The 24977-nt window shown below is 44.4% G+C and overlaps 1 protein-coding gene across 4 annotated transcripts in view; it reads left to right on the top strand.

Moving 5' to 3' along the window:
* The window catches only part of LOC148394020 (cyclic AMP receptor 1), a 65236-nt gene continuing 40259 nt past the window's right edge, over window positions 1-24977 (top strand). The window contains exons 1-8 of one of the 4 annotated variants that reach the window (XM_088382372.1): window positions 1-178; window positions 3115-3167; window positions 4054-4108; window positions 6005-6058; window positions 6166-6226; window positions 11098-11185; window positions 19218-19307; window positions 19742-19780. In XM_088382372.1, coding sequence (XP_088238498.1) covers window positions 98-178; window positions 3115-3167; window positions 4054-4108; window positions 6005-6058; window positions 6166-6226; window positions 11098-11185; window positions 19218-19307; window positions 19742-19780 — 521 coding nt within the window. In that variant the 5' untranslated portion in view covers window positions 1-97. Of the gene's footprint in view, window positions 179-1989; window positions 2418-3114; window positions 3168-4053; window positions 4109-5276; window positions 5452-6001; window positions 6059-6165; window positions 6227-11097; window positions 11186-19217; window positions 19308-19741; window positions 19781-24977 lie in introns of those variants that run through there. The other 3 variants (XM_088382371.1, XM_088382373.1, XM_088382374.1) reach the window with 3 other exon arrangements.

The following is a 24977-nucleotide window of genomic DNA, read 5'->3' as shown; positions in this document are numbered from 1 at the left end:
GCGTGCCGTAGATCAGGAAATGAAGTGCGATGCACAGCCGCAAACCAAAACAAATCGAAGCTGATTATTTTTTGTCAATAAACGCAAGCGAGGAGAAATGAACAGTCCAGATATAAAATCCGCCATTAATGACTCCCGCTGTGTATTTTTTAACACGAATTCAGAGGATTATCGATGTGTAAGTAGCGCATGTCGCTTGAGTTTATGACAATTAGCTCCTTAGCCAGATGACACCACATAGGCTTCGCTAACGATGACAACGCTAACAACAGCAGAATTATTGATTATGTGGGTTGTTTGCATAAATTGAGAAAGACAGTAAGCCACGCAAGTCACCATGGTGTTGCAAAAAACAAATTAACCTAAACTCACCATGACATTCATTGTCGTCGGATATTAACATTTTATTTATTGCGTGTTACCTGCTCTCTTGGAAAGCACGTCTGACATGAGCTTCAGACATGCTTGCTGGAAGCAGTTTATTTGTTTTGGCAAGATTGTGGAAAGAGCTAATAACTTCTTATCTGCTTAAAAAGATAAGGTGAACTCGGTAGTAGGGAGGAGGATGACGTTAGTGCACGTTGACCCTTTATTTCTAACAAGTGCTTATAGTTTTGTTTTGTTTTTAAGTGCAGAGATTCACTAATGCACAGTTACACTAATTTACCAGCCATCCTCCTTAAAGAGTTTAAACAAATCGAGCCTCATTTTTATTCATGTCAGGTGAATGAACTGGTAATCCTGGTTGCTATCTCAAATGCAATTTCATTAATGACTGACGGATGCAATCAGAGACAATTGTTTCCCTATTTAATGTTTTTTTTATTGCATTTATTCATCACATTAAGCGTGGCTGTTGCTTTACTCAACAGTAATCCACCCATTTTAGGCGTTTTTTTTTTAAATAAATATACCAGGAAATAATATTCCTGCGTCACATTTCCTGGTTGCAGCTTTTGAGTCACGTCTGCGGCCTTGCTGTGTGAAGTTTGCATGCTCTCGCTGCACTTGTGTGTTTTTTTTTTTTCCACGAGACTAAGGCTTCCTCTCATCTTACGTATTAGGTTCAGCCAACAATCGCGATTGTCTGTTTATGTAAATGTGAAGAACTGTTTTTGTATACCACTGGTGCCAGGTCAATTGTATTGTTCTTTCACAAATCTATATCCTCAACTATGCGGTCAATCCTCACATCTGAGTGTTAGATCAAATTATTGATCAATGTAATCTGTATTAAAGATACGTGGACCACATCGTGTGCTTTTTTACAACTTACATTTATTTAAGTTGCTGCTGCTGTTTTGGGTAGCAACAATTAAAACGAGCTCAGCAATGAACTGTTTTCTGTGTGTTAATGTTAGTGACTGTGAACTGAGGTAATTACAGTTACAACCCATTTGGGGGTGTCTATTTGACAGTCATTTATTTGTCCTTAAGTGGATAACGACAGCCAATTAGGATGTGGCATCTATTAGAGCGGACTACGGTCATTTTGGGCCAATGGCTGTCTTATTTCCTCCTTTGCCAGCCATGGCATTATTAGATTGATTCGAAAAGTCGTGTGGAAAAACCCGAAGCACACAACGTGGCACAGGTAACCATGCAGATATTCTCGCGTTTCATTTCCGGCCAGGCAAACACGTTTTTCATTCTCGTCATTCCTGCTCTTGCATGTGAAACAAGCTTGTCTATCTGTGTTGGTAGTTATCAGATCAGTTTCGGGCTGGAAAGAAAGCGACTTAAGCATGCAAAGTTTACACTTGGTGTTTTTAAGTGATTGTTATAAACATTTTTGTCTGCATGGAAGGAATCATTTTATTGTGCATTCTCTAGTTGGCATGCACAACCACCTTCCTTAATTGGTCCGCTCAATTGCAGATCGAAAGCATGTCGCTGCCCTCTTCAGTTTTACGACTTGTTGAAATTAGGTCGCGTAATCGTCTAAATGTGGCTGAAACGTGTTCTGCGAGAACTCCGTGATATTTGTTGTGACTGCTCTAGTTATGGACAAACAATAGCAGTTGATTCCATCAGTTTCTGGCAGATAGTATCACAACCTTCCTGGGAGTGTTAGGGCATGTAAACATATGATCAGAAATTTTTTGTTTAGTCTTTGTTGTAAATGTGTGTGAACCCAGTGATTAATTTTATCGTGCATTTTCTAGTTGTCATGCATAAACATCCGTCCTCATTGGTCCAGTTGACTTGCATGCTGGTAGATGTCTCAACGTTTTTGATTTTTTTGACTATGGCATTTATTTTACTGTGGGTTGCACATTTAAAATTGCAAGCTGTGATGCGAAATCGCTTATTTCGAGCCTTGTATGGTATAAAGGAGTCGGAATACCCAGCAATTGTCACTTCCCTAGTTTGTCGTTCAGTCTGCTACCTGGTGGCAACTATATGGAACAAGCATGGTGAGTGAAAACCTATGCATCAAATCAAGTTGCTGTTTGGCGCCATAAAAATCATAAATATTCCGCTAAAATAGGACAAGTGAGAGCAGTGGCACGATAAAAACATTTCTATCATCTTCGAGATATACTATATCGTCGTCTTATCGCCCAACTTGTCGTCTTTGTCGTAGACGTGTTGATACAAATGGAACGAAATTCACTTTTGTGTGCGTTTTCTAGTTATGGACAAACTTTCTTAATTGGTCATTTGCAGCCTGGTTGCGTGTCACAGTTTTATCTTGAAATAGGTCACATAAGCATGTAAATGTGGCACAAATAAGCTTGGCTTGAACCCAATGACATTTGCATCTTGCATCTTCTACTTGTTATGAGCGAGCAACCTCATTGATTCTGTCTCTTTGAGCGTGCATTCTTTAGTTGTTCTGCACAACGTTCTTAAATGATGAGATTGGCTTCAACGGGAAGTGTCGCACCTCAAGTTTCAGAACGATTACATCATAATAATAAGGTCACGGATACAGTTTTGTATTTAGCTTTTACTGTAAACATTCAGTTTTGCTGCATGTTCTTAAGTTATTATTATGGACAAACAACCTTCTTATTTGCAACCTCTGGGGTTACGATCACTTAGAGCGCAAGCTTGCACACTTTATTTATAGTAAGAGCCTCATAATAACTAATTGCTTCTCATTTCCAGGCGGTGATATTAACAGTGAAAAGAGCCACGGGAACGTTCTCATTGGTGGGATGGTGAATATTACTTTAAATTACCTCTCAATGATTCCTCTTGGTGACCTTTATTTAGTTTTCTAGTTACAGCAGAACTCTTCATAGCTAAGCATGGTTAAAAGCATGTTCATCAAAATAAAGAATTCCATTTTTTATATCATGGATTTAACGGCCATAATATTAGGTTCACTTGCACAATCTAATGTAATGGAAGACGGTTCTGTTCTGTTTAAACCATATGTTTATCATTGTGGAACTATTTATTTCTCTCCTGGGAAGTTATTTTGTAGAAGATGCTTATTGGCTGAATATTCCTTTTTATTGAAGAATTTTTTTGTAGTAAAAATAATTGGATAGTAAAAAAAACAACACGAGTTTCCATTCATTTGAACTGGACAAATGCGGATTTTCACTATTTGTGGATATACAGAGAGTCCTCTGTATATGTATAAATGATATACATCCAAAACCCATCAAAAACAAATCGTGTTTGTTAATTTTGTCATGCAAAACAGCCAAAACTCATCAAAAACAAATTTCCTGTTTTGTGAATTTATTTTTTTGTAGATGCGAGTTCAAAATATGAATGAACAATGCTTTTCATTGGACAGTGACATCATTTGCTTTTCATTGGGTATTTCCTTCATCCTTTCATGTGTTATTTAATTTTTACCCGTGTGAAGGAAATAATTTCTTTGCGATCCCTACAATATCAACAGAACCTTACCTATGACGCAGGAAATTTGTCATACAGCTCCTCATATTGTGCTGGCGTACCTAATATTGTGCCGAGGGAGTGTCTCAGCTTAACATACATTCTTTCAACATGTTGCCATGGTGCTGTCATTTAGTTTACGACTGTGATGCATTCATTGTCCCTGTCCCCCCCCCTTTTTTTTCTCCACAGCATGTTCATGCTCTTTGTGATCTGGCTTCTTCGCCGCTACCACTCCTTGGCGCAGGTGAAGTGGCCTGTCTTCTTATTTACGTTTGTGTTTGGCGTCGTTGCCACAGCAGATGTGCTCAATTAGTCCTGACAAATCCTTGGGCGTGATTGAGCCCAGTTAAATGAGATTAATCACTCGCGTGGGGTTAATTGACTGGTGGTTGTTCCGCGATAACGACCTGTAGCCGCCCCCCCCTCCCCTCCCCATCCCCGTACCACCCGCTCTTCTCCTCAATGCAATGTTTTACATTTGCCTTGCGTGCTTGTATATTGAATTTTATTGATTGTACGTGCGCATACAATGCTGCTATTCCAGCCCCACCATGTTTATTTTTTTTTTAGCATTATTTAACCTTTCCAATGCCAGGCAGTTCGAAAGAAGAACCAGCCTATTTACGGCAACGTGATTGATCTTTCAAGGCTCACAGAATATTGTGTTTTATGACTATTTAAATACAGAAACAACCCGAAAAGATTAGACGGTCTTCTTTCATTGAGTGTTAATTTTCTCAGCCATTTTAAATTTAGTCTTTTTTAGTCCAATCAATTAGTTTCAATCGCGCTTGTTGGTTTTTATCACATTTAGTCATCCTGTTTTAATTAGTCAAGCTTTAGTCGAGCATTTCATTCTGTCTTTTAGTGCAAGAAACATTTAATTGTATTTGTCTAGTTTTAGTCAACAAAACTGTCAACACTTTAGTTTTAGTCAGGACAATTGTTTTTTGTCAACAGATAATATTGAACATCTTCATGTTTATATGCCATATTTTATGTATGAAAATCGAAATTTAAGCTGTTTTGAATTGTGTGTGGAGTATTATTTTGGTTTATTTTTTTTAAATAAATGTTTTAAATTGATTTCAGTTTTTAGTTTGTGGCTACCCAGATGGTTTGTGTTATTCCCATTTTCATTGTATTACTGATAAATACTTGCAGAAAGTACTCGCAGATGCTTAATTTTTTATGTGTACCGTCGATAACCTTGGACGATGTCACTTAAGTGCACTGCCACCTTTGTTGGAGCTGGGTACTGCACATCCACGATTGAAATGACAACAAACAGGAGGCCTCTCTGGAAGGGGAGGTGTTTATTTGTTTCAAAGATTATACATAAGACAAAGCTTATTTCTCTGAAAATCTGATCAGTTTGATCTGCCCTAAGCGTTCGGTTGCCACGTATTTGTGTGCAGCGTTTCAAGCAGGTTCGTCAGGTTGAGCCGCTCTCCAAAGTCATCCTGGTAATCGGAGGTAAAATGACAGCTTAACACGGCGCTCAGGATGGATCCTCTTACCTCCGGACTAGGTCGCCCCCGTCGCCACCTCCTCCTCTTCCTCCCCCACCTCCATCTCCTTCCAAAGGTTATCCGTCAGTCAATAGTCTTTAGTGCTCTCTGGCCCTGCTGCGCTTGTTTCCTCCCCCCATCTCCATCCGGCAGCCTTGGCGAAGGTCGCCGTTAGACGCGTATTGATGAAATATCGTGTTTATTTGCGTGCCTGACTCTCCACTGGGCCGCCCGCCCGCCCGCCAGCCGTTCGTGCGTGCGAAGCCTGCTTAAAGCCGTCCATTATTGAAATCACGCAAGCAAATGATTTCAGTGTGCGGCGGAGGGGAAATGAGGAGTCTCTCCTCCGACGTGGCTCGCAATGACCGAATATCCTGTTTTGCTTTTGTCCGCCATCATTTCCCGCATCGCCCTTTTTGTCCCTTGCCAAATTCTCGGGGACAGAAGCCCCTTTCTACCTCTGCCAATTTGGTGCAGCTATTCCGAGCGCCAGATAACTCATGCGGGTCTCCGAGCATTGTGTTGTAATTAGCTCCACTCTGATTGGTCTTTGGAAAGCCGTGTTGACAGTGCTTCTCACGACCGACGTACACATGAGACTCATTTTGTCGTTTGTTTTGTCACAGAAGATGATTCTCAGCCTGACTGTCGCCGCCTTTTTTGACAGCCTAGCATATGTCATGGTCAGTTTCTCTTTGCTTTTCATAATAAACACAGCATTCACACACACACACAATTCTTGATTGCTCTATGCGGATTTTAATGTTGTTGTTTTTTTGACTTTTTATAGGGCGAATCCCACCCTGAGGGATCTCTCTGTGACTTCCAGGCCTGGTGGCTAACATATTTTGGTAAGATAAAGCTCCAGGAAGCTGGTAGACTTCCATTTTGGTATTTTTCCCACAGAAATGAGAAGTTTCAGCGTCAGACTGTTGACATTATAATAAAAAAAAACCTGAACTAATTGTACAGGCACAAGTAACAGTCATAACGTTCACACAAGTTGCAAAAAGAAATTAACGACTGCTCATAATACGATTGACTGATGACTAATCCAGTTCGTACTCGTGCTCTCGCCCAAAGTTAGCCGCGATTGGTTATATACTGTTTTAAATAAGACCGGCTGCACCATTGGTGCTGAAGGCCTGAGGCAGATGGTGTGAATCTGATTGAACAAACAATCGGACATACACCAACTTGTCCTGAAAGCATTGCCGTCAAAAGAAATGCTATGAAATGAAGAGTGTATTCTGTAATTCATAATTTTTCATGGGACAAGGTTGTAATGTCGGACAATACTGCAGCAGAAGGTCTTACTGTCCTTGACGGCATGACATTGCTAACACAACATAACAGGCATAATCAAAAAAGAATTTTACATCTTACAGGAGTTCCTAGGAATTTGGCACAATCACGTAGAGATCCTCTTTCTCTTTGTGAGTGGATATTATTTGGTCTACTGTAATACTCAATAAACAAAAGTAGTTGGGTATCTGGTAATTAGTCTTACTTGACCTGAGAAAAATTAACATCAGGTTTTTGCTGTGCATTGACAACAGCTTTCCATCTTTGGGGAAAACTTGGCGTGCGTGTCTAGGAATTTCTGCAACGTCAATGCTTGCGCCACAGTAATGTTGGAACAGAAAAGGGCCTTCCCCAAAATATTCCCACACAATGTTGGAAGCATAAAATGTCAACATAGTGTTTTCCTCACACTAATCACACTTAAGCGAAGTGGGAAAAAATCCTATTAACAAGCGACTACCACATGTGTCAACATCACTCTGGCAAGTCCACAGGATTTGGGGTTTTATAATCGTATTGTCGATGCACTTTCAGAGCGCAAACCTCAACTTGGCTTCGTCTAAATACTATCAAGCACAATCTTTGAAGCTGTTTATGTAATTTGGAAAAGAAAATTCTTATGGGAAATGTCAGTTTCGGTATAGGCTGACATTGTCCCATCTGATTTTTTTTTTACAGTTTAGAATGTTTTTCAGGTGTCTTAGTAAATTCTTGCATGGTGCTTTTGTCAAACTACACTAAGAATCAAGAATTATAATACACTTTAACACGCCCTATTTTTTCTCTCATGGCTTAATTAGCTCATTATGAAGGGTTGGCCCTTTCCTAGCTGTTCGGCCAGTCTTGTGGAGTCTGACAGATCTGTTAAAGTATGGGCATGGATACATCACCACACATCACCACATACCTGCCGCCAACGCATCAACAATTGTATCCAGCAATCAAAAATGTGCTGCTAATTAACGTTGTAGTCTAGGGTTAGGGTTTGTTTTTTGTGTTAGCCTCGGTTGCTTTGATTTCCGCTCTGTCCTATGGTGTTCCACAGGGATCTGTTTTGGGGCCCTTGGTGTTTTCATTGTATTTGGCGTCCCAGTTCTTTTGTGGTGGCATCACAAATAGCCAAGGAAGATGAAAGCAATTTTTCTAATTTAAGGTTTTATTCGCATCATTTTTTCATCAAATTTTGAATGGACTTTATGAAAACACTTTGAATATGCCTAACAGACACGCATTGGAGACTTCAGTGGTTACACTTTCAGTGAGATCTTTTTGGGATTAGTAGGTCAAATTAATTTGTGTGTGTCATATATATTTGTTGCTATTCTTCTGTGGTGACATAGCAAAAAGCCAAATTAAATAAGAATTTCTGGCATTATCTTCCCAAGATTTGCTGACGCCTCATGTGATGGCCAAATTCTTTCCACAACAATTTAGTTGAACTCCATAAATTGCTCATTTTTGGAGGTTCCGCTGTATTAAGAGATATCTGCTCCTGCTTATTCCCAGTCTGGCTCTTTCCCGCACAAGTGGTGCATTATATCCTGACGTGCTCAAGCTAAAGGAGCACATATGTGCTCTACATTTGCATAGAAAACCTATAAAGCAGCCATTAGGGTGGTGATGCGGCACTCGACTACTCAGCAGTTTTCACACACCCTCGCCAGGAATGCCACGCCCGTGGGGATGGTGTAACACTTGGGAGTGAACAGTGTGTTCTCCTTTATGTCGAGATAGTTTTCCTCCAATCACAAAAGTAGACACCCAAGGCTGTGGCATACCATACCACCCACAAATTTTTTAAACGCTACAAAACTAGAACATTCCTCTTGTGAGTTTTTTTTTAACATAACTACGGGTGGCATAAAATATCGATATGCTAATTCAGGTCATGTTTCGTATTCACGACAGGTCGTGCTTTGTTTTTTCAAATGTTAAGTTTAATATGTCAAAAGGTAAGAGATTTTATTTTAGTGTGTATCGTTGTTTTGAATGAAACATTTCTTTTTAGCTTTATCGGATGCAGCCGGACTGTTTTCGATAAGTGTACTTTTGAGTGATTAAAAAAAGTTTTTTGTGGCCTTTTAAGATTTGTATTTGAGTACCCCTGGTATATCGTATGAACCATCAAAGTATTTTTTCTGCATTAACATCAAATCTATAATCGCTAGTAGTTGTGTGCCCTCATGTCTATATCCATTTTTTTATTCAGATACCAACCCTTCAAATTGTCATGGAAACAATTTGTCTTATTCTTTTGTCACAACGCTCACCACCCCCATTTTGCTTTTCTAAAGAATTTTAGTGAAGTACCTCCATTTTTCTATCATAATAGAGTTTTGAATTGTATTGCGCTGGCATTCCAGTTGCGCTATTCAGTAATCTATTTCTGTTCCATTTAGATGTGTGAGCGTCTGGTTTTTCCACTAAAGCTGGCTATTTTGATGGCAATTATATGGCCACTTTAGCCCCGCCGATTAGCATTCGGATTCTTAGTTAGGGCTCGGTGCTAATACGCCTCTTCGACGCTGCTCTTTTTTATTGCTCTCACAGGCAAACACACACACTGAGGCGGCCGTGGCGTAATGGGCAGTGAGTTAGTGCTGCAGGGTTGCCGCGTGTCAGCTCGCTTTATCACGAGCATCCTCACGCTGGGGACAAACGGCTGTACATAAACCTGAACAGGCACTTTGTTCTGTGTGGCGTCAAGCCTGGTGGGAGCTGCACACCGTAGCGCTGCTTTTAAATTCACACCAATAAAATGTTATGAAATGTGTTGGGATACAGGGGGCAGGTGCACGTTAAAATGGGTGGGACAATCTTTTTTCTATCAGGGGTGATTTTAGTTTTCATAAAGTTGTCTGAGGGCCGTACTGAATAAAAAAAAGGCTGATTTAAATATTACGAGTATTTGTGGGTTGAATGTGTGTTGGAGTTTTTCATAACATTCTGCTGTGGCTCACTACCTCCACCAAGCATGAGAACACAGTTCGTCTTTTTTTTAAACGAATTGAAAAACTTTTGGTTACAGTTATGAAAATTGTAATTTAATTATTTTTTATTATTACACTATGTATAATTATCTTATTTTGTTATTTATTCCTTTGATTGTTCATTCATTCACTCAAAATCGTTATTTTACAATAAAATCTTAGTTGATGACAATTTAAAATATTTGAGAAAAAAATAATTTTTTATGAAAAACCTTTTCACGTTACAATCACATGTTGTACTATTACCTGAAATAAAGTTGTCATTTCCAAGAATAGTACGATAATTGTAAGTTTTGATAATAAAAATGAAAATAAGTATAATTTCAAGAAAAAAGACAATTTAATGAATAGGTCATAGATATTAGACAAAAGAAGCTCTGTAATATCACACAACACAAAATCATATAATCATGAAGTTGTAATTTTCCGATCTTAACTATACTTGTACATTGTACGTTGTCCTACAATTGATTTCTGTTCTGTCACTAACCTTTACAAACACATTTGTAAAGCCATGATTCAGTCGATATTTTATGAAAAGCGCTTCCTGGGTATAAATACAAAACAATGAATTGGAATGAGGATGAGCTTGTACAGAAAACAAATAGATGAAAAATCGTATGTCGCTCTTTGGCTACTGCTCAAACTTGATCACTGCGCACAGTTTGTAACCTCGAAACCTTGCATGTCAGTCGGATCATAAACTGAGGACCTCCAGTATATGTCGGCCAGTTGTTTATGGCCCAGGGGCCGTAGGTTGCCCACCACCGAATTAAAGCCCAGATCCGGTCGCGTCCCGGTTGCGTAAAATGCATTTTGCTTGTCCCGGAGACGATGATTTATTTTGAACGATGACAGAGACAGCCGGCCGGCCTACTTTCTTAGTCAACGCACGCCGCTACCGCTTCGTTTTTGTGCGCGTGGTTGTGTTGTGTGAAAGCGAGTAAGCTGAGCACGCAGCTCCGGGAATTCATCATTGTGACGAGCGGCCTTGCCTGTCCTGTCAAGAAAAACACACGCACGCACACACATAAACGCACAAGGACACAAATGCAAAAAAAGTAAGGCTGAAAAGTACAACAAAAGACGTGAGCGCTTTGTTTCACGTTCTTTCTTTGTGTCAGCCTCTTTACATCCACCATGTTGGATTCCCACCATAGTCTCTCTGCACCCCCCCCCCACGCCCACTACCTTCCCGCGCACCCACGCCGGTGTTATCTCGCGCTGCTTTTTCATAGTTCATCATTATCTCTCGCCGAGCTCCCCCCTCTCATACATCACCATAAGCCACAGGTTTCCCTCATATTACTGCAGAATGGGCTTCCATTCATCAAAAAATGTCACATATACATATGAGTGTGTGTGTGTATATGTGTTGTTGGGAGCTGTGTTGCATTTCTGACCTTGTTTTTCCTCCTCTTCTGCAGACTGGAGTGCCTTAGCCTGGGTTTGCCTCATCACGCTGAACCTTTACTTTAACTTGGTCAGAGAGAAGAGCACCAACACATATGAAACGTGAGTAAGGTTCACGCCATTCTTCTGCGCCCTCGTCTTCATTGTTGTTGCGAGAATATGCCAAATTGAACCCCCCCCCCCCCCCCCCCCCCAATTTCTATACATACATAACATATTGGGGAATTTGTATCTTTATGCTGGTTGAGTTGGAGGGAATGTTTCCCACCCCCCCCCCCGGATTCAGAATGGTAGAGTCCCGTCCGCCTAATCCGAAAGCCTTACATCACCTCTAAGCCGCTTTCACACTGGCTTTGCCGTAAATTGGCGTAACGGTGGAACCGGGATTTATTCGCCTGTCCCTTTCAGACTGAACTGACCTGTCTCAACATAGAATACAGAAAGTACACAGGAATTATGTCGAAACGCGTTTGTTAATAAAAAAATTTAAGTGCGCAGTGACTTTTTGACTTCAACCCTACGGTCTTCCTTGCAGAAAAAAAAAGCATAGCCAGTGTGTAAGGGCTGAGTAACCGGCATATGCTGAACTATTGGTAATATTTCCTTTTTAGTTAAATTAATCGTTGCAGCACGGCGGCTTGCCTCACAGTTGAGACGTTCTGCTTTTGATTCTCAACTATGACCTTCCTGTGTGAAGTTTGTAGGATTTCCCCAAGCTTGCGTGGGTTCTCTGCGGTTACTCGGGCTTCCTCACACATGTATGTTAAGCTCATCGAAGCGTCCATATTGTCCTGAGTGTGAGTGGATGTTCTTCCATATGTGCCCTGTGATTGACTGGTGACTATTCCAGGGATCACGACAAGCCGCGGCATAAGCGGAGCTGCCGCTGAACGGCCGTCGCACAGCTCATCCGTGCACGCACACACACACATTGTATTGTATATTGCAGTTACCAGCTTGACCTTGGAGGACGCCCGCTCTCCTCCGGGTGCTATCGTATTTTCCAGGTTCAAGCCGGAATCGCCGCGTTGCTTTTTTTCCGCCTCACAGCTCCGTACAGAGACGCGAAGCGGGGCTGCCGATGTAAGAACGGCGCCGGCACTGATGTCTGTGTAATTGGGACAGCCTTGAACGGCGTAGCAGCTCATTAAAAACGCTGATGCGAAGGCGCTATTCAAATTCACCCGCTGGGGCGCCATATTGCTGGCGTTGATAAGTTCCGCATAAACAAGCGAGGCGGAATAGCAGTCGGGCTCGCTTTTCGGCGTAAAAGAAGAGACTTATGTGTCTTATTTTGTGATGGCCGCTTCCCCTGGAGTGCGTGTGCTTGCGTGCATGTGTGTGTGTTCGGCCTGCCAGAGCATGTGTTTCCCTGCAGCGCCCTGACAGCCATCTCCCGTCCGCCTCCCCCCCCCATCCCATCCCTCCCTCCTTTTCCGTTCCAGCCAGCCGCCACTCTAATTGAAAAGGGAGTGAGTGTCAGCCGCTAAGTGCGAGCTTGTGTGGCTGCGTGTGTGTGCGCACACATCTTCACGCTTTGTGGCTCAGCGTCCCTGTCGCTCAAACTCCCCTGAGCGCTTTCCGCGGAGCAAGTGTGAATTTATTTGTGCGCGTGTGTGTGTACGTGTGTGTGTGCGTATAGGACGTTTTAAAAAATGAATGCGCACCGTGGGTGGAAGAACAAGCAGCTTTAACAAATTAGCAGCCACTCTGTTCGCCCAGCCAAGTCGATTGTTCCTGCTCCCATTCTGTAGATGTGCTTAGGTGTGCACACTTGTCCGACTCTCCTGTGTGTGTGTGTGTTGGTTTGGGCCTGCCAGCCCTCCCCTTGGGAGTTCCTCTGCATTGATTAGCAATAAGCCGGAGGATATAATGGCGGTATAACTCAGAAAGAGACGGGTTTATGAGCGCAGGGATGATGCCTGCTTGGGGGTCCAGAATGGGCTCACTACCGATCCTTATCAAGAGACCCTTTCGCGCTGCCTGTAATTGCTGGCATTTTCGCGCTTCTTTCCGACGTTGCTGTTCTGTCTAAACGAGAGCTCGCCTAATTGCAGCGATAGTTTTGCTCGGCTCTCTTAAAAACACGAAACGGCAGAAAATGAATCAAAGTCGGCAATGTACTAATTTTGGCGGAGATTTTTGTGAAAGTGGATTTTTTTCCCCTGTTAGAACATTTCAGCCACTTTTCTATACAAACGTCACCGACGCGCATTGACAACTTTCCACCCTCGGGAGGCGCCGGTCCGCAATGCCAGTCGGCATGTGATGTTTCACACTCGACTTTCGCTTCTAATGCCCTGTTGTCTTGAGCGCTCTAGGAAAATATTTTATGTCACACTTAGCGCTGCCACAGTTGTGATGGTATCTGCTTGGCTGGCTTCAGCATAAAAGGCAAGGGCAGATCGTGTTTCAAGGCACTACTTTTGTTGGGTCTCTTTGTAGAAGGGGCTAGCGTCCATAAACGCTGAAATCTTTCCATCTTTTTTCCATGGCCGTTGATCTTTATAAAAGGCACAGAGACAGAATGAAGCGCCCGGGTGTACCTGGCGATTTTCTGCGTTTGAAGATAGGAACAAAGCCATAACATCGGCGAGGCGCTACCTGTGTATAAATGTCTTTCGCAATGCCAGTATCGGAGTGTCAAGTTTAGCACTCGATATTCATTCCCCCCACCCCCCGCTCTGTTTTTTTTATGCAAGCCGTTGTCACTTTCTGTCACACCACCACTGACGTCAACTAATTACCCGATAGCACCTGATGTGAAAGTTCGCAGTCGCTTGGTTTTGTATAAAAGGCACAGGCGGATAAATGCCAGCACTTCTATTAAGGCTGTGATGCGCTAATTGTGATGGGTCTCGCTGTGAAGAAGGCTTCTGCTTGTAAATGCCAAAACCCTAACTCATTGACATGGAATGGGGGGGGCACAAAGTTGACCTGGCAATTTTCCCCGTCTAAGGCAGTGTCATACCCGAAACCGAGGCAGTCTAACGTTTCTTTTATGTCCTTCTTGCCTCTTTGCTGTTATCTGTTTGAAAGGCGCCAAGCAGATAGTGTAAATGCCACTGATTGTTTCGCTGGGTTCTTTAGCCCAGATTTTTTTTCCAGCTTTTGACCTCACGTATCCACCGCCTTGTTGAAAGCATTGGTCACTTTATGTGACATTAGACAGTGGCACTTACGTCATCTAATTGCCGCGTGCTGTGTCACCGTATGAAAGCTTGTATCCGGCTTCTCCGCGTATATAAAAAGCATCGACAGATCAATGCCAGAGTTGAAGCTGTGATGTGCTAATTTTGCTGTGTGAAAAAGACTCACTGCCCGTAAAAGCAGACAATTTATTGTTCTATATAAACGGCACTGACATTGAATGGGGGGGGGGGGACAAAGTCAATAATGCAATTTTCTGCAAAAAAGACGTGACACCAATATCTGTTAGGCCTGGTAACGCCGTAAGGATTATTTAAATCTTGAAACCTTCTTTGTGCATTGTGTGCTCTGATAATCTGATCACAGACATTCAGATTCCCTCCCACCATCAATCTCGAGACAAAGTCTTCAGAAGTAGAAATCTCATGTGACCATGTGATCGTACCAAACTGAAGAACAGAAACTCCCAGAACTTGGAACTTGTGGGTTGAACCCAACACCTCATTCCTGAAAGCGACAGTGGAAAAAGTCCTGAAATCCACAGCAGTAGTCAACAATGCTGACGTGGCCACTGTTATGGCTTTGACGCGACTTCAGAAGCATCTTGAATTTTCTGGCTTTAATAGACACAGAAATGAAGTTATCGTGTTAAACGTCACACCCCTTATGCATAAGCGGTGTTCTGCCACCAGTGGTGGCAAATTCGTGGCTTGTGTAAGCAACTCAGGAAAAGGTTGCAAATTCCAGGCTTTAATAGTTTGAAACGGACTGGAGTCAGCATGTTAGACTTCTCACCCCTTACAAACAGGCAGCATCCCACATCTCCGGTACTACCTCAGAAGGTGACAAATTTGCAGGTCGCCTCCAACCTCCCATTAAGGTGAAAAATCACGGCTTTAATAGACAGTCTTGAAGATGGCTAGTGCCGGTGTTAAACTTCACACCCCTTATTCACCGGCAGTATTACAACTCGGATGTTAGGTCCCAACGAAGAAATTTACAGGCCAACCCACATTCCGTGTCAACGACACTGGAAACAGTTGGAAAATTGCCGACTTTAACAGGCAGTATTAAATGTCGGGGTGATGCGACCTCCAAAACCTGGCAAATTTGCTTGGCAACTCTGACCCCCCTCATTCCGCGTGTGTGTTACTTATCCAGAACACCACACAGGAAAATGCTGGAAAATTCACGGCTTTTCCAGGCGGTGTGAAATGGGCTATGGATGAAAGTGAGAGGCGGGGGGGAGGACGCGCCTTTGTTTTTGTGCGTGCTGTGAAGAAGAATGGGAGAGAAAAAAAAAGAACGGCGCTCCGCTAATCGGCTCGTGTGTTAGCGGCAAGCGTCGAGGGGCTTTTCGTGAATTGACTGCACGTACGTAAGCTGTGTGTGTGTTTAGTCGGGCGGGGATGTGCCTTTGCACGCATGCACAATTTACCCTTCAGCCCCCATCCCCAAACCCAATCCCCCCCACACCTCTCTCTCTCTCCCTCTCTCTCCCTCTTTCCCTCTCTCCCACCACGCACACACTGATGGCTCATTGTGATGGTTTATGAATGAACAAATTGCCAGAGGAGAGGGGGAGCCGAGGCGGGATGAGCCAAGACTGATTGAAGTGCATGCAAGAGAGAGAGAGGTAGGAAGAGAGCGAGCGAGAGCGAGCGTGCGCATGTATGCTAATGCGCTTTTGAAGGGCGGATTCAGGCTGAGGGCAGAGAGATGTCAGCAGGAGGAGGGGGAGGGTGCCGCACGGGTGGGTGACGGGGGGGGTGAGCAGGGGCTGAAGCGGTGGGGTTTCTAGGCAAGCCATGCATGTGTGTGCATGTGCGCACATGCGGCCGTGCACGCGGGTGTGTGCGTAATACGGAACGCGTCGTGGCCCTGCTGTGCCTCATTAAGCCCATGTTGCGCCGCGCTCTGGACCTCGTCAGCTCTCTCTCGCTGCGCTTCGAGCGAGCGGCGTGTGTGCGCGCGCCGCAGCCCGTGTGTCTGCGAGCTCTCGACATTGATTTCCTGACAAGGCGCCCTCCCCTCCCGTCTTCCCCCGCTCGCCCCCTCCCTTCCACCGGCAGGCGTCTCACCAGGGACCGGCAGCGCTGATTTCACCATTTGTATCTCTCCTCCTGCTGGCGAGCGCCTTTTCGCCGTACTGCTTCGTCCCTTTGCCGTTGGATTTCAAAGTCTTTTGTCCGCCGCTGACATCATTTGTGCGCAAAACTGGGAACAAATTGAAATTGTTCATTTATTTCCCAACTGCGCGCATTGTTTCAACCACTTGCGCATCCTTTTCCCGTGCATCAGAGTTCTTGTGGAACATAGCTTCAGGGTTACCTTGATTTACGAGTTTAATTCAAGCTCATAACACAATTTGCTCACATATCAAATCAATTTTTTCCATGAAATGAAATGAAATGCCTCTAATTCCACTCGGTCCAGGCCCTAAAAAAAAGCATTTTGTTTAAGATGCTCTGACCCCTGCTCAGATTGATCATTTATCATTCGATTAGTTCACTGATTGCGTTTTCTCCTTGCGAGTATTTGCATGATTTATTTGTGTTTCACTCTTTGTCCCATTCAATGAACAGCCAAAAGTGCATCAGCGACTGTTGCTGTTCTTTATTTTGTTGCTTCACTTGTGCAGTGGCATAGCTGAAGCATCCTCATAATTAATATTTTGACTTAAATGCACAAAAAATATGGACCAAACAATGCCTTGATTTTGAAAAACATTTCATTTGGGGAACAAGTCACCCTTTCACTCATCCATTGCAGAAATCGCCGTGACTCCAGGTTACGTTGCTATTGAAGACGTTTTGCATGCAAAACAGGTCTCAATTGAATTAGAACATGTTTGCATTTTGTACAGTACATTGATGAAAGTATGTTGGCTCTCAACCTAGGCCCACATTTCCTTTTTCTTGATTACTTTGAAAGTGAATCAAAAGTTTAAAAACCTAAAGCCAATACATTCCGGTTCCTCTGTCACTGCTCTGATGGCATTTTGCAGACTTTTTGTCTGATAGAGGTTATTGACAATCCAATCCTAGTTTTTCCGTAAACTTTCAACAAAGGAAGCAAAAAAACAAAAAACAAAGCACGTGTTAGAAAACCATCTTTGTTGTTTCCCCTCCCCTTTTGTCTGATTTTCTGCTTTCTCTCACGCTTCCTTGCTGGATCTAAATCTGCGCATCCCTCTCCCACACTCACCGCCCTGTTCTATTTAAACCACCAGCCGGCACTTTTTTTTTTTTTGTAACGCCATCGCCTCCCACATATTCACACTGGTGTCCATCAGACGGCTGCAGAGGCGGGAAATGCAGTAAAATGGAAAAAGGGAGCTTGTGTGTGTGTGTGTGTGTGTGTGTGTGTTGATTGGGTGTAGCGGGAGCGCACACACACACCGAATCGGATTGAGTGTGTGTCAGCCTTGTCGCATCTGCTCGATTGACCACGCTCGGAAGATGTCAGGGTAGGACTTCCACTCTATTGACTGGCTGATGCTGTTCGCTGTATAAAGTATTGATGGACAACCCCAAAAGACACAATCTTCACATCGCACACACGAACATATGGCGCTTCATTTTTTTTTTTCTTTAATAGCAGTCAATGATTTTTTTTTCGACCCCCTAAGCAGTTTTAGCCCAGTCAGCTTTCTTCAAATGTTTCCATGAAGGTAAGCTGATTAACGTATAAAAAAAAATAGAGTAGAGCCTTTCCTTGCCTTGCCTTGTCTAGATTCTTCCGTCTTCATTTACCCAGTTGAGCTCTCAGATTTAATTATGGCAACACCTGCTAAGGGAGACCAGAATTCCTGTTTGTGGTTCTGGTGAAGACCTCCTGTCTTAGAAATCAACCTTTGCACTGCAATTATAGTTAATATTACCACGTTTGGGAATTTTTCAGGCAAGCACGCACAAGGAATGTGCATTAGTCGTAGCTTTTGGACGTTTTGGAAGTTTTTACAGGTCCATAGTCTGGCAGCCAAGCAGACACTGCGACTTTTGCGCTAGCTCCTACGGCTTGTCGAGGCAGAATTAGCTTCAGACGGATAAACGAACATTATTTGCTGAAAGACTTTGGCTTCTTACCAGCCAGACATGTGCAGCCAAAAAGCTTAGAGCTCGCCGCCGGCCGCGTTAGCTAGCCACCGCCGGCAAGGCTGCCTGGAGGACCTCCCGGCCTCATCATCAAATTTTTCAGTTATTTTATTAACAATGAAAAAGCATTGAAATTATGATGTTATGAACAGAACTCCTTAGTTTCCTGGGAATTGGCTACAAATATTTTGCATCATCTGTTTTAAAAAAAACTACGCTGCAGAGTCAATGTTAGCAAACAGCAATGAATATGGAATTTGATGATTTTAAGTGTGACATAACGTCACTCAGTTTCGTGGAAACTTGATCAGAAATTTTTGGCTGTCTTGCTAATGAGCAATGAAACATAAGTAGCAGAAATAATTGTAGAAATTGTTTACAAAAACGTCTCACAGTTCAGAGTAGTGGTGTTCGAATCCTTCCTGTGTGGAGTTTGCATGTTCTCCCTGTGCCTGCATGGGTTTCTTCCCACATTCCAAAGACATGCATGGTAGGCTGATCGGCGTCTCAAAATTGTCCGTAGGTGTGATTGTGAGCTCCAATGATCGTCTTTGTGTGCCCTGACCTTGGCTGGTGAGGTCAGTTCAAGGTTCAGTTCAAGGTGTTCAAGGCCTACTGCCCAAAGTCAGCTGGGATAGGCTCCCGCACATTCGTGACTCACTTTGTAAAATGAATTAGCGAATGAATATTTTAAAACTGCATCAAAACTACAACTTTGAATGGAAGTTGCTCCGTTCTCATATAATCCTACAAACAACAATGAAAACTGAATTGATAGAAGAGATCATTTTTTGTGCAAAATGTTGCTGATAAACTTCCTTGACGTCAGAAATCACATTTATCGAGTTGGTGTTCCACATTGAAAGTGTTGTTTTTGTTTTTATCAGGTTTTACCATCTGATCGCATGGGGGGTTCCCCTGGTCATGTCATCCTTGCCGCTGTTCAAAGGTTACTACGGCCCAGCGGGAGCCTGGTGGTGAGTCGCAACCGTCGTAGCGCCCGGCGCCTTTGTTTTGTCGGCAAGCCGCTTTGGCCTCCTTCCAGCTCCCGGCGGGCTCCTTTTTCCCTCATAAGACCTAGCGTTGTAAAAACGGGCAATTATCAGCTCATCTTTAAACATTTGGAAACGCCAGCTCCTTCGGTGAGCAGGAGAAGCATCATTGTTTGTTTGGAGAGTCGTTAAGGGGCTGAGGGAAAAGACGACGCCGGGCCCGAGGAGAGCCGGACGTGGAATGAAAATTGGGACGGAGCCTTAATCTCCAGGCTCGGCGCTCTCTTTTTCCACTCTTGGCTTATTAATAGCTACAGCTGCGCGGCGTTCCCCCCCCCCCCCCGTACGCAGTCGCAAGCCTCCCTTCCGCGCGCTCTCTCTCCTTAGTAACCCTGCTCTCTCTTTCTCTTTTCCACCAGCTGGATCACAGACGATCACGTAGCCTGGAGATTTGGGATGTAAGTAGACCCTTTCAGCCCCGCCATCAAAGCCTGCTGTAGGGGTGGAGGGTCTCTGCGGGGAAATGTGAAGGGTTGCGTATCGAGGGGAGCCTGTGGGTTATTTTCCCCTCCCCTCAGCATGAGACTAAAAGTGTTTTTTTTTTCCTCTTTGCTTGCGCTTTTTATTTTTATTTCCATTCCTGTTGCACTCCCAACATTCCATTTTAGCACGGAAGCGGAAATTCACTGTCTAGCGTGTCTAACTTCACCCGCTACAAGTGAACAAACGGTTTGAATATTTCGGGACCTCTTTAAAATGTAAACATTCAATAACGTGGACTAATACCACAACAAGAGGATGCTAAAAAGAGGAATTCAACCAAAGATGTTAAAACTTCCAGCGTAATTTAAAATTGGCATCTTTACTTGACAGACGATAGTCTACCGAGTATTTAGTCTAAAAAAAAATACGTTCAAAACATGGCACCTACTTGCCAAAGGGAGGCGCCATTTAGCTCTCCACTCGCAAAGATATGACGTACATCTGTCCAGATTGGAAATACTGAAATTTCCATACAGGTGGCATAAAACGGTGACTGGCTTCGTGTTTTTGCGTGAACACACTCAACGATTCTTATTGTACCTCCTTTATATGGACACCTTGCACCCCCTATTGGTACCTTCTTGTTACAACACCCATTTCAACAGTATTCTTCAAACAGCACACTTAGTATTCAATTTTGTATTTATTATAGGATTCAATCTTCTTGCCCCATGTTTTCATCTGCCTGCTGCAGATTGCTATAGTGTACACCAGTTCAAATGAGTAAGGGCGTATAGCACTTGCAAAATCCATCGCGGCCAGTAATCTGTCAGCCGAACGACCGCTGACCTTAGGAGCGTTCGGAAATTCACTCTGACGCCTATGCGCGACTCAGAGTGTGTGTGTTGGGAGAGAGAGAGAGAGAGAGAGAATGCTCATCTTCCATTTATTTTCAAGCGCAGTCAGCACTGGCGTAGCTACTTTGTCCTCAGTCGGGGCGTTTGAGTGCACGCAGCAGCACTCCGTTTTTGTTGCGCTCTGAATTTCCGAATGGCAAATTTGAGCAACGCACTGATTTTCCGAACCAATGCGTGCTCCGTGCGTATTTCTGAACGCACCATTGAGCTTCGGTGACGTGTTTTTCTATCGACAACAGGATGGCGTCGCCCTGAGGTTGATGAATTGTTCTGTTTAAGTCTTATTTCGGAAATGTTAAGCAGAATACCATTTTCTTACACATTGTCCATCCTGAAAAGAAATCCTTAGGGTTGACTTTTGCTTTAAAAAGATTTTCTCTCCAGCCAGATTTTCACCTATTACAGCTGGAAATGGAGCTCGATAAACGGAGGTTCACGCTAACCTTTTATGTTACAGTTCTTATCTTTCCGGAATTCAATTTCTTTAGGCTTCTGATTGACTGAATTGGTATGGGAACATATTGGGAAGCCTGCGGGTAATTTCACCCGTATTGAAGATTGGCTAAAATCTCGTGTGTGTACGCGTGTGTGTTGCACCCATGTCAGATCAGGGAAGTCGCTGCGTGTATTTAACGCTCAGGACGGCTATGAAGGATTATTTCTGCTTGACGCTTTCCGCAGCCGGCCGAAATCTGCAAATGCGCCGCCAGTCAACCCCCAACACTTAAGCGCACAAATGCACGCACGTACACACACACACGACAGCGCTTCGCAACGAGGCAAGGTAATTGCGTTGCTGCTCGCGGCATCAGCAGGGAATCAATCTTTCTAAACAAATAAGCACACACAAGGCTGGCGCGCAGACACACACACGCGCACACGCACACACACGCACACAACATGCTATCAGCTGTGCTAAACGAGCCTGTGTCTCTTTTATCAGCGCTCCTCTGCTCCCCGGCTCTTTCTAGTTTTCCTCGCTGTTGTGGCCCAGGGGGACGAGCCGCTCAGAGGATCAGGGAATCATCATTAGCTCTAATTACATCAAACCAGATGAGAGATTAGAGGCCAAGGCAGCGCCCGTCAAGGAGGAAGCACACGCGTTAAACCGCACGCCGTCGCTGGCAGCAGCCGGGCGAAAGGTTGCCGCATTAAAGGTGAAAATTAGAAAGATGGAAGGCGTGAGAGGGAGAGAGCGGGCATAACTCAGCGGGAGAGGGAGGGAAAGAGGAGGGAGGGAGGTTGGCGGCGCCGTAGCGGGAATGGAGATGAGCCTAAGAGAAATGGATGGCCCCTCGTCTCTGGCCACGCCGCGCCGTGTATCTTCATCAGCGCTCATCCGAGCACGCCGACGCGACAGGCTACGCTCGGCGGAAGCGAGGCGCAGAGGACAGGGCCTCATGAGACGAAGGTGCTGAATTTCAAGGGGGTTGACTCAGCGCGCCGCAGTCGTGCTGAGTCAGCGCTCCCGCGTCCCCCGTTGGCAGCATGTCGTTGACCCCGTGTGACACAAATGAATGGTAATGACCCCGGAGGGATTTTAGCTGTGGTAGTTATTGGACCTATTGACATGAAACATTCCGGAGCCCGTTTTCCTCGTAGGTTTGGTTTGGTCGGCAATTTGTGACTACCTAAATACCTGATTTGTCAGTCTTTCATTGTTGGGTCTCGTTCGACAAGGACTAGGCAAACTACTGTACATGGCCCACGCCAATTTTTAAAATGCCTCACTGAGCATTTAAGTTTTCATATGTCTTGCATTAATTCAACCTTTTTAATCCCGTAACGGGGTTCATTAAGTTGTCTTTCTTATCGTCGTGTTGATTATTCAATTATCTCAAATCGTTTGTTAGTTGATCTCAGATTCGAAGTACGACTAGCATTCAACCAGTAATTAGAACTGGTGACGATTTGGAGTTTGAAGAATAAGGAATGTTGATATAAGAGAGTGAGATGAGAGATGAAGAAGTAGTGTCAGGTGGCAACTTGCGAGTAGGATGTTATAGATGTTAGGTCTGTGTGCTGGGTTGTAAATAAAGTGAATAAAAGAGAAATACAAGACAGCTTCTTGAGAATACCACACACCTTTAAACCCTCTGGGTTAAAACTCGGATCGACCTGTTGTTTCGGACAAAAAAATGGTTTTGTGCTTAACAAATTGACCCAACTTCCTGGGTCAGTCCATTTTACAACCCAAATCAGATTGTTTTTGACCCAGCAGTGCACATATGTAGATATATACAAATATTAACATATGTAGATATATGTAAAATGAGTCGTCCACCATGGTGGAGGGGTTTGCATATCCCAGTGATCCAAGGAGCTAAGTTGTCTAGGGCCTTATGCCCCTGGCAGGTCCATACCCATGGCAAACAGGTCTAAGGTGACCAACTGAGATGACTTTCCTCCGCAGGGTGTCCGGGCTCTCCCTTAGAGATAGCGTAAGAAGCTCGGTTATCCGGGAGGGACTCGGAGTCAAGCCGCTGCTCCTCCGCTTTGAGAGGAGCCGAATGAGGTGGCTTGGGCATCTCATTAAGATGCCTCCTGGACACCTCCCTGTGAGGTGTTCCGGTTATGTCACACCAGAAGGTGGCCCTGGGATGAGATTATGTCTCCCGGCTGGCCTGGGAACACCTTGGGCTTCTCTGGGATGAGCTGGACAGGTCTCTGGGTCCCTGTTGAAGCTGCTGCAGCGATGGAGGATGGGTGGGTGCGTGGACGGATGGATGGATGGATGGAACAATCACAGTAGGTAAATTTGCATCATTTCAGTAGCAATAGTGGATAAAGAAAATAGAAAAGTAGCATGGAAGAGAATATGTCAACCCGTCACTGGACAGCAGTGTGATCTCGTTTTTTTTTCCCCACACAAGGAAAGTGTACCATACTGCTGCTTGTGTTCTTTTGAAAAAAGAATGCTGAAAAATGTAGCCATTAGCTTGAATATTTTGGAAGGCCGTCTGATTGTCTGTAGTGGCTCTTCGGTTCATCTCCGGCTTTGTGCTCGATAGCGGCGAGTGTGACAGAGATCGAATTTGGAGAAATATTTCAAAAATACACTTGTTTTTTGCAGCCATTCGATTCTACTTGCTCCTTTTATTTTTGTCTCTCTATTTGTCCCGGCCTTTGTGCAAGTGGTTGAACAGGTAGATTGTGATCTCTTGTCGGTGCAGTAGGTCAAAGTTGAGTCGCCGCAGTTGAGCGCTAACCAGGAACGACGGGTCCCTGCTGCACTCTCATCTTCTGCTGAGCGCTTCCATTAAGGCTCCTTTCATCCGCGCCGCGTCCTTCACTTCAGAGGGAGGATGGGGGGGGAGGAACGGTAGGCTGAGGCGGAGGGATTCAATCTGCGCTCGTGCCTCTGAAGATCTTTCTCTAAGTTTCAAGCCCCCCCTCACACTCTCTCTCCCCCTCTTTCTCCCTCTCTCTCTCTCTCTCCAGCGCTTGCTCGCCGCAGTCCTTCCCGCCAACTCTCCTCCGCCGTTATCCTTTTCTTTCTTTTTTTAGACATCCATCTCCCGTCAGCCCCTTTACGCCACGCTTGCTCTATTTTTAATCACCCTGCGCCGCTTTCTAATTTCTCTTCTTTCTCTTCTCGACCTACTATCCTCCCGTCGCCCCGATCCCCTCCGCCATCTTCACCTTTATTCCTGTCCTCATCTTTGTCATCCCCTACCCACTCGGAATCTCCTTTTCTCCCTGCCTCTCTGCTTCTTTTCCTTCCCGTCTCGCTCCGGCTCCGGGTAGCGCACAGCTGTAGAGCGGGGCTCTAATGGCAGATCATTATCATGCTAATTAGAGCACTTTGTAGCTGCCGCCCGTCATTCTCTCCCCCTCGCCGCCAAGCCCGCCGCCTCCCCTCGCTCGCTATCGTTAAAAATGCCACCCCTCCCATTCCGCTCCCTTCCATCCGCCCACCCCGTCCCTCCATCATTAATGGGACGCGCGCTGCCGTAATTGGACGCTGTTTATTCCGGAGAGCGGGTTATTAAATCACACGAGGTGACGCTCGCGTAGGTCCCCTAACACCCCTCCACCCTTGAAATGCTTTCATCACTGTCCCATGCCATTATTGAACCCCCGTGCACACGCACACACACACACACACCACACACACACACACACGTGTGTTCAAAGAGGCTCTTCTTTGTTTATTGATGTTTCCTACCAGACTTGAGGGAAGGCATATAAAACAGCACGGCTTCTCCGCGGCGCGTTTCCCGCTGCGAAAATAGCGCCGCCGACCATCCTGGAT

Source organism: Syngnathus floridae, chromosome 8 (genome assembly GCF_059516105.1).
Source record: "Syngnathus floridae isolate MCC-2025c chromosome 8, RoL_Sflo_1.0, whole genome shotgun sequence".
Classification (NCBI taxonomy): Eukaryota; Metazoa; Chordata; class Actinopteri; order Syngnathiformes; family Syngnathidae; genus Syngnathus; species Syngnathus floridae.
Note: the sequence above shows the minus strand (reverse complement) of the source record. Positions and strands in the feature narration are given on the sequence as shown.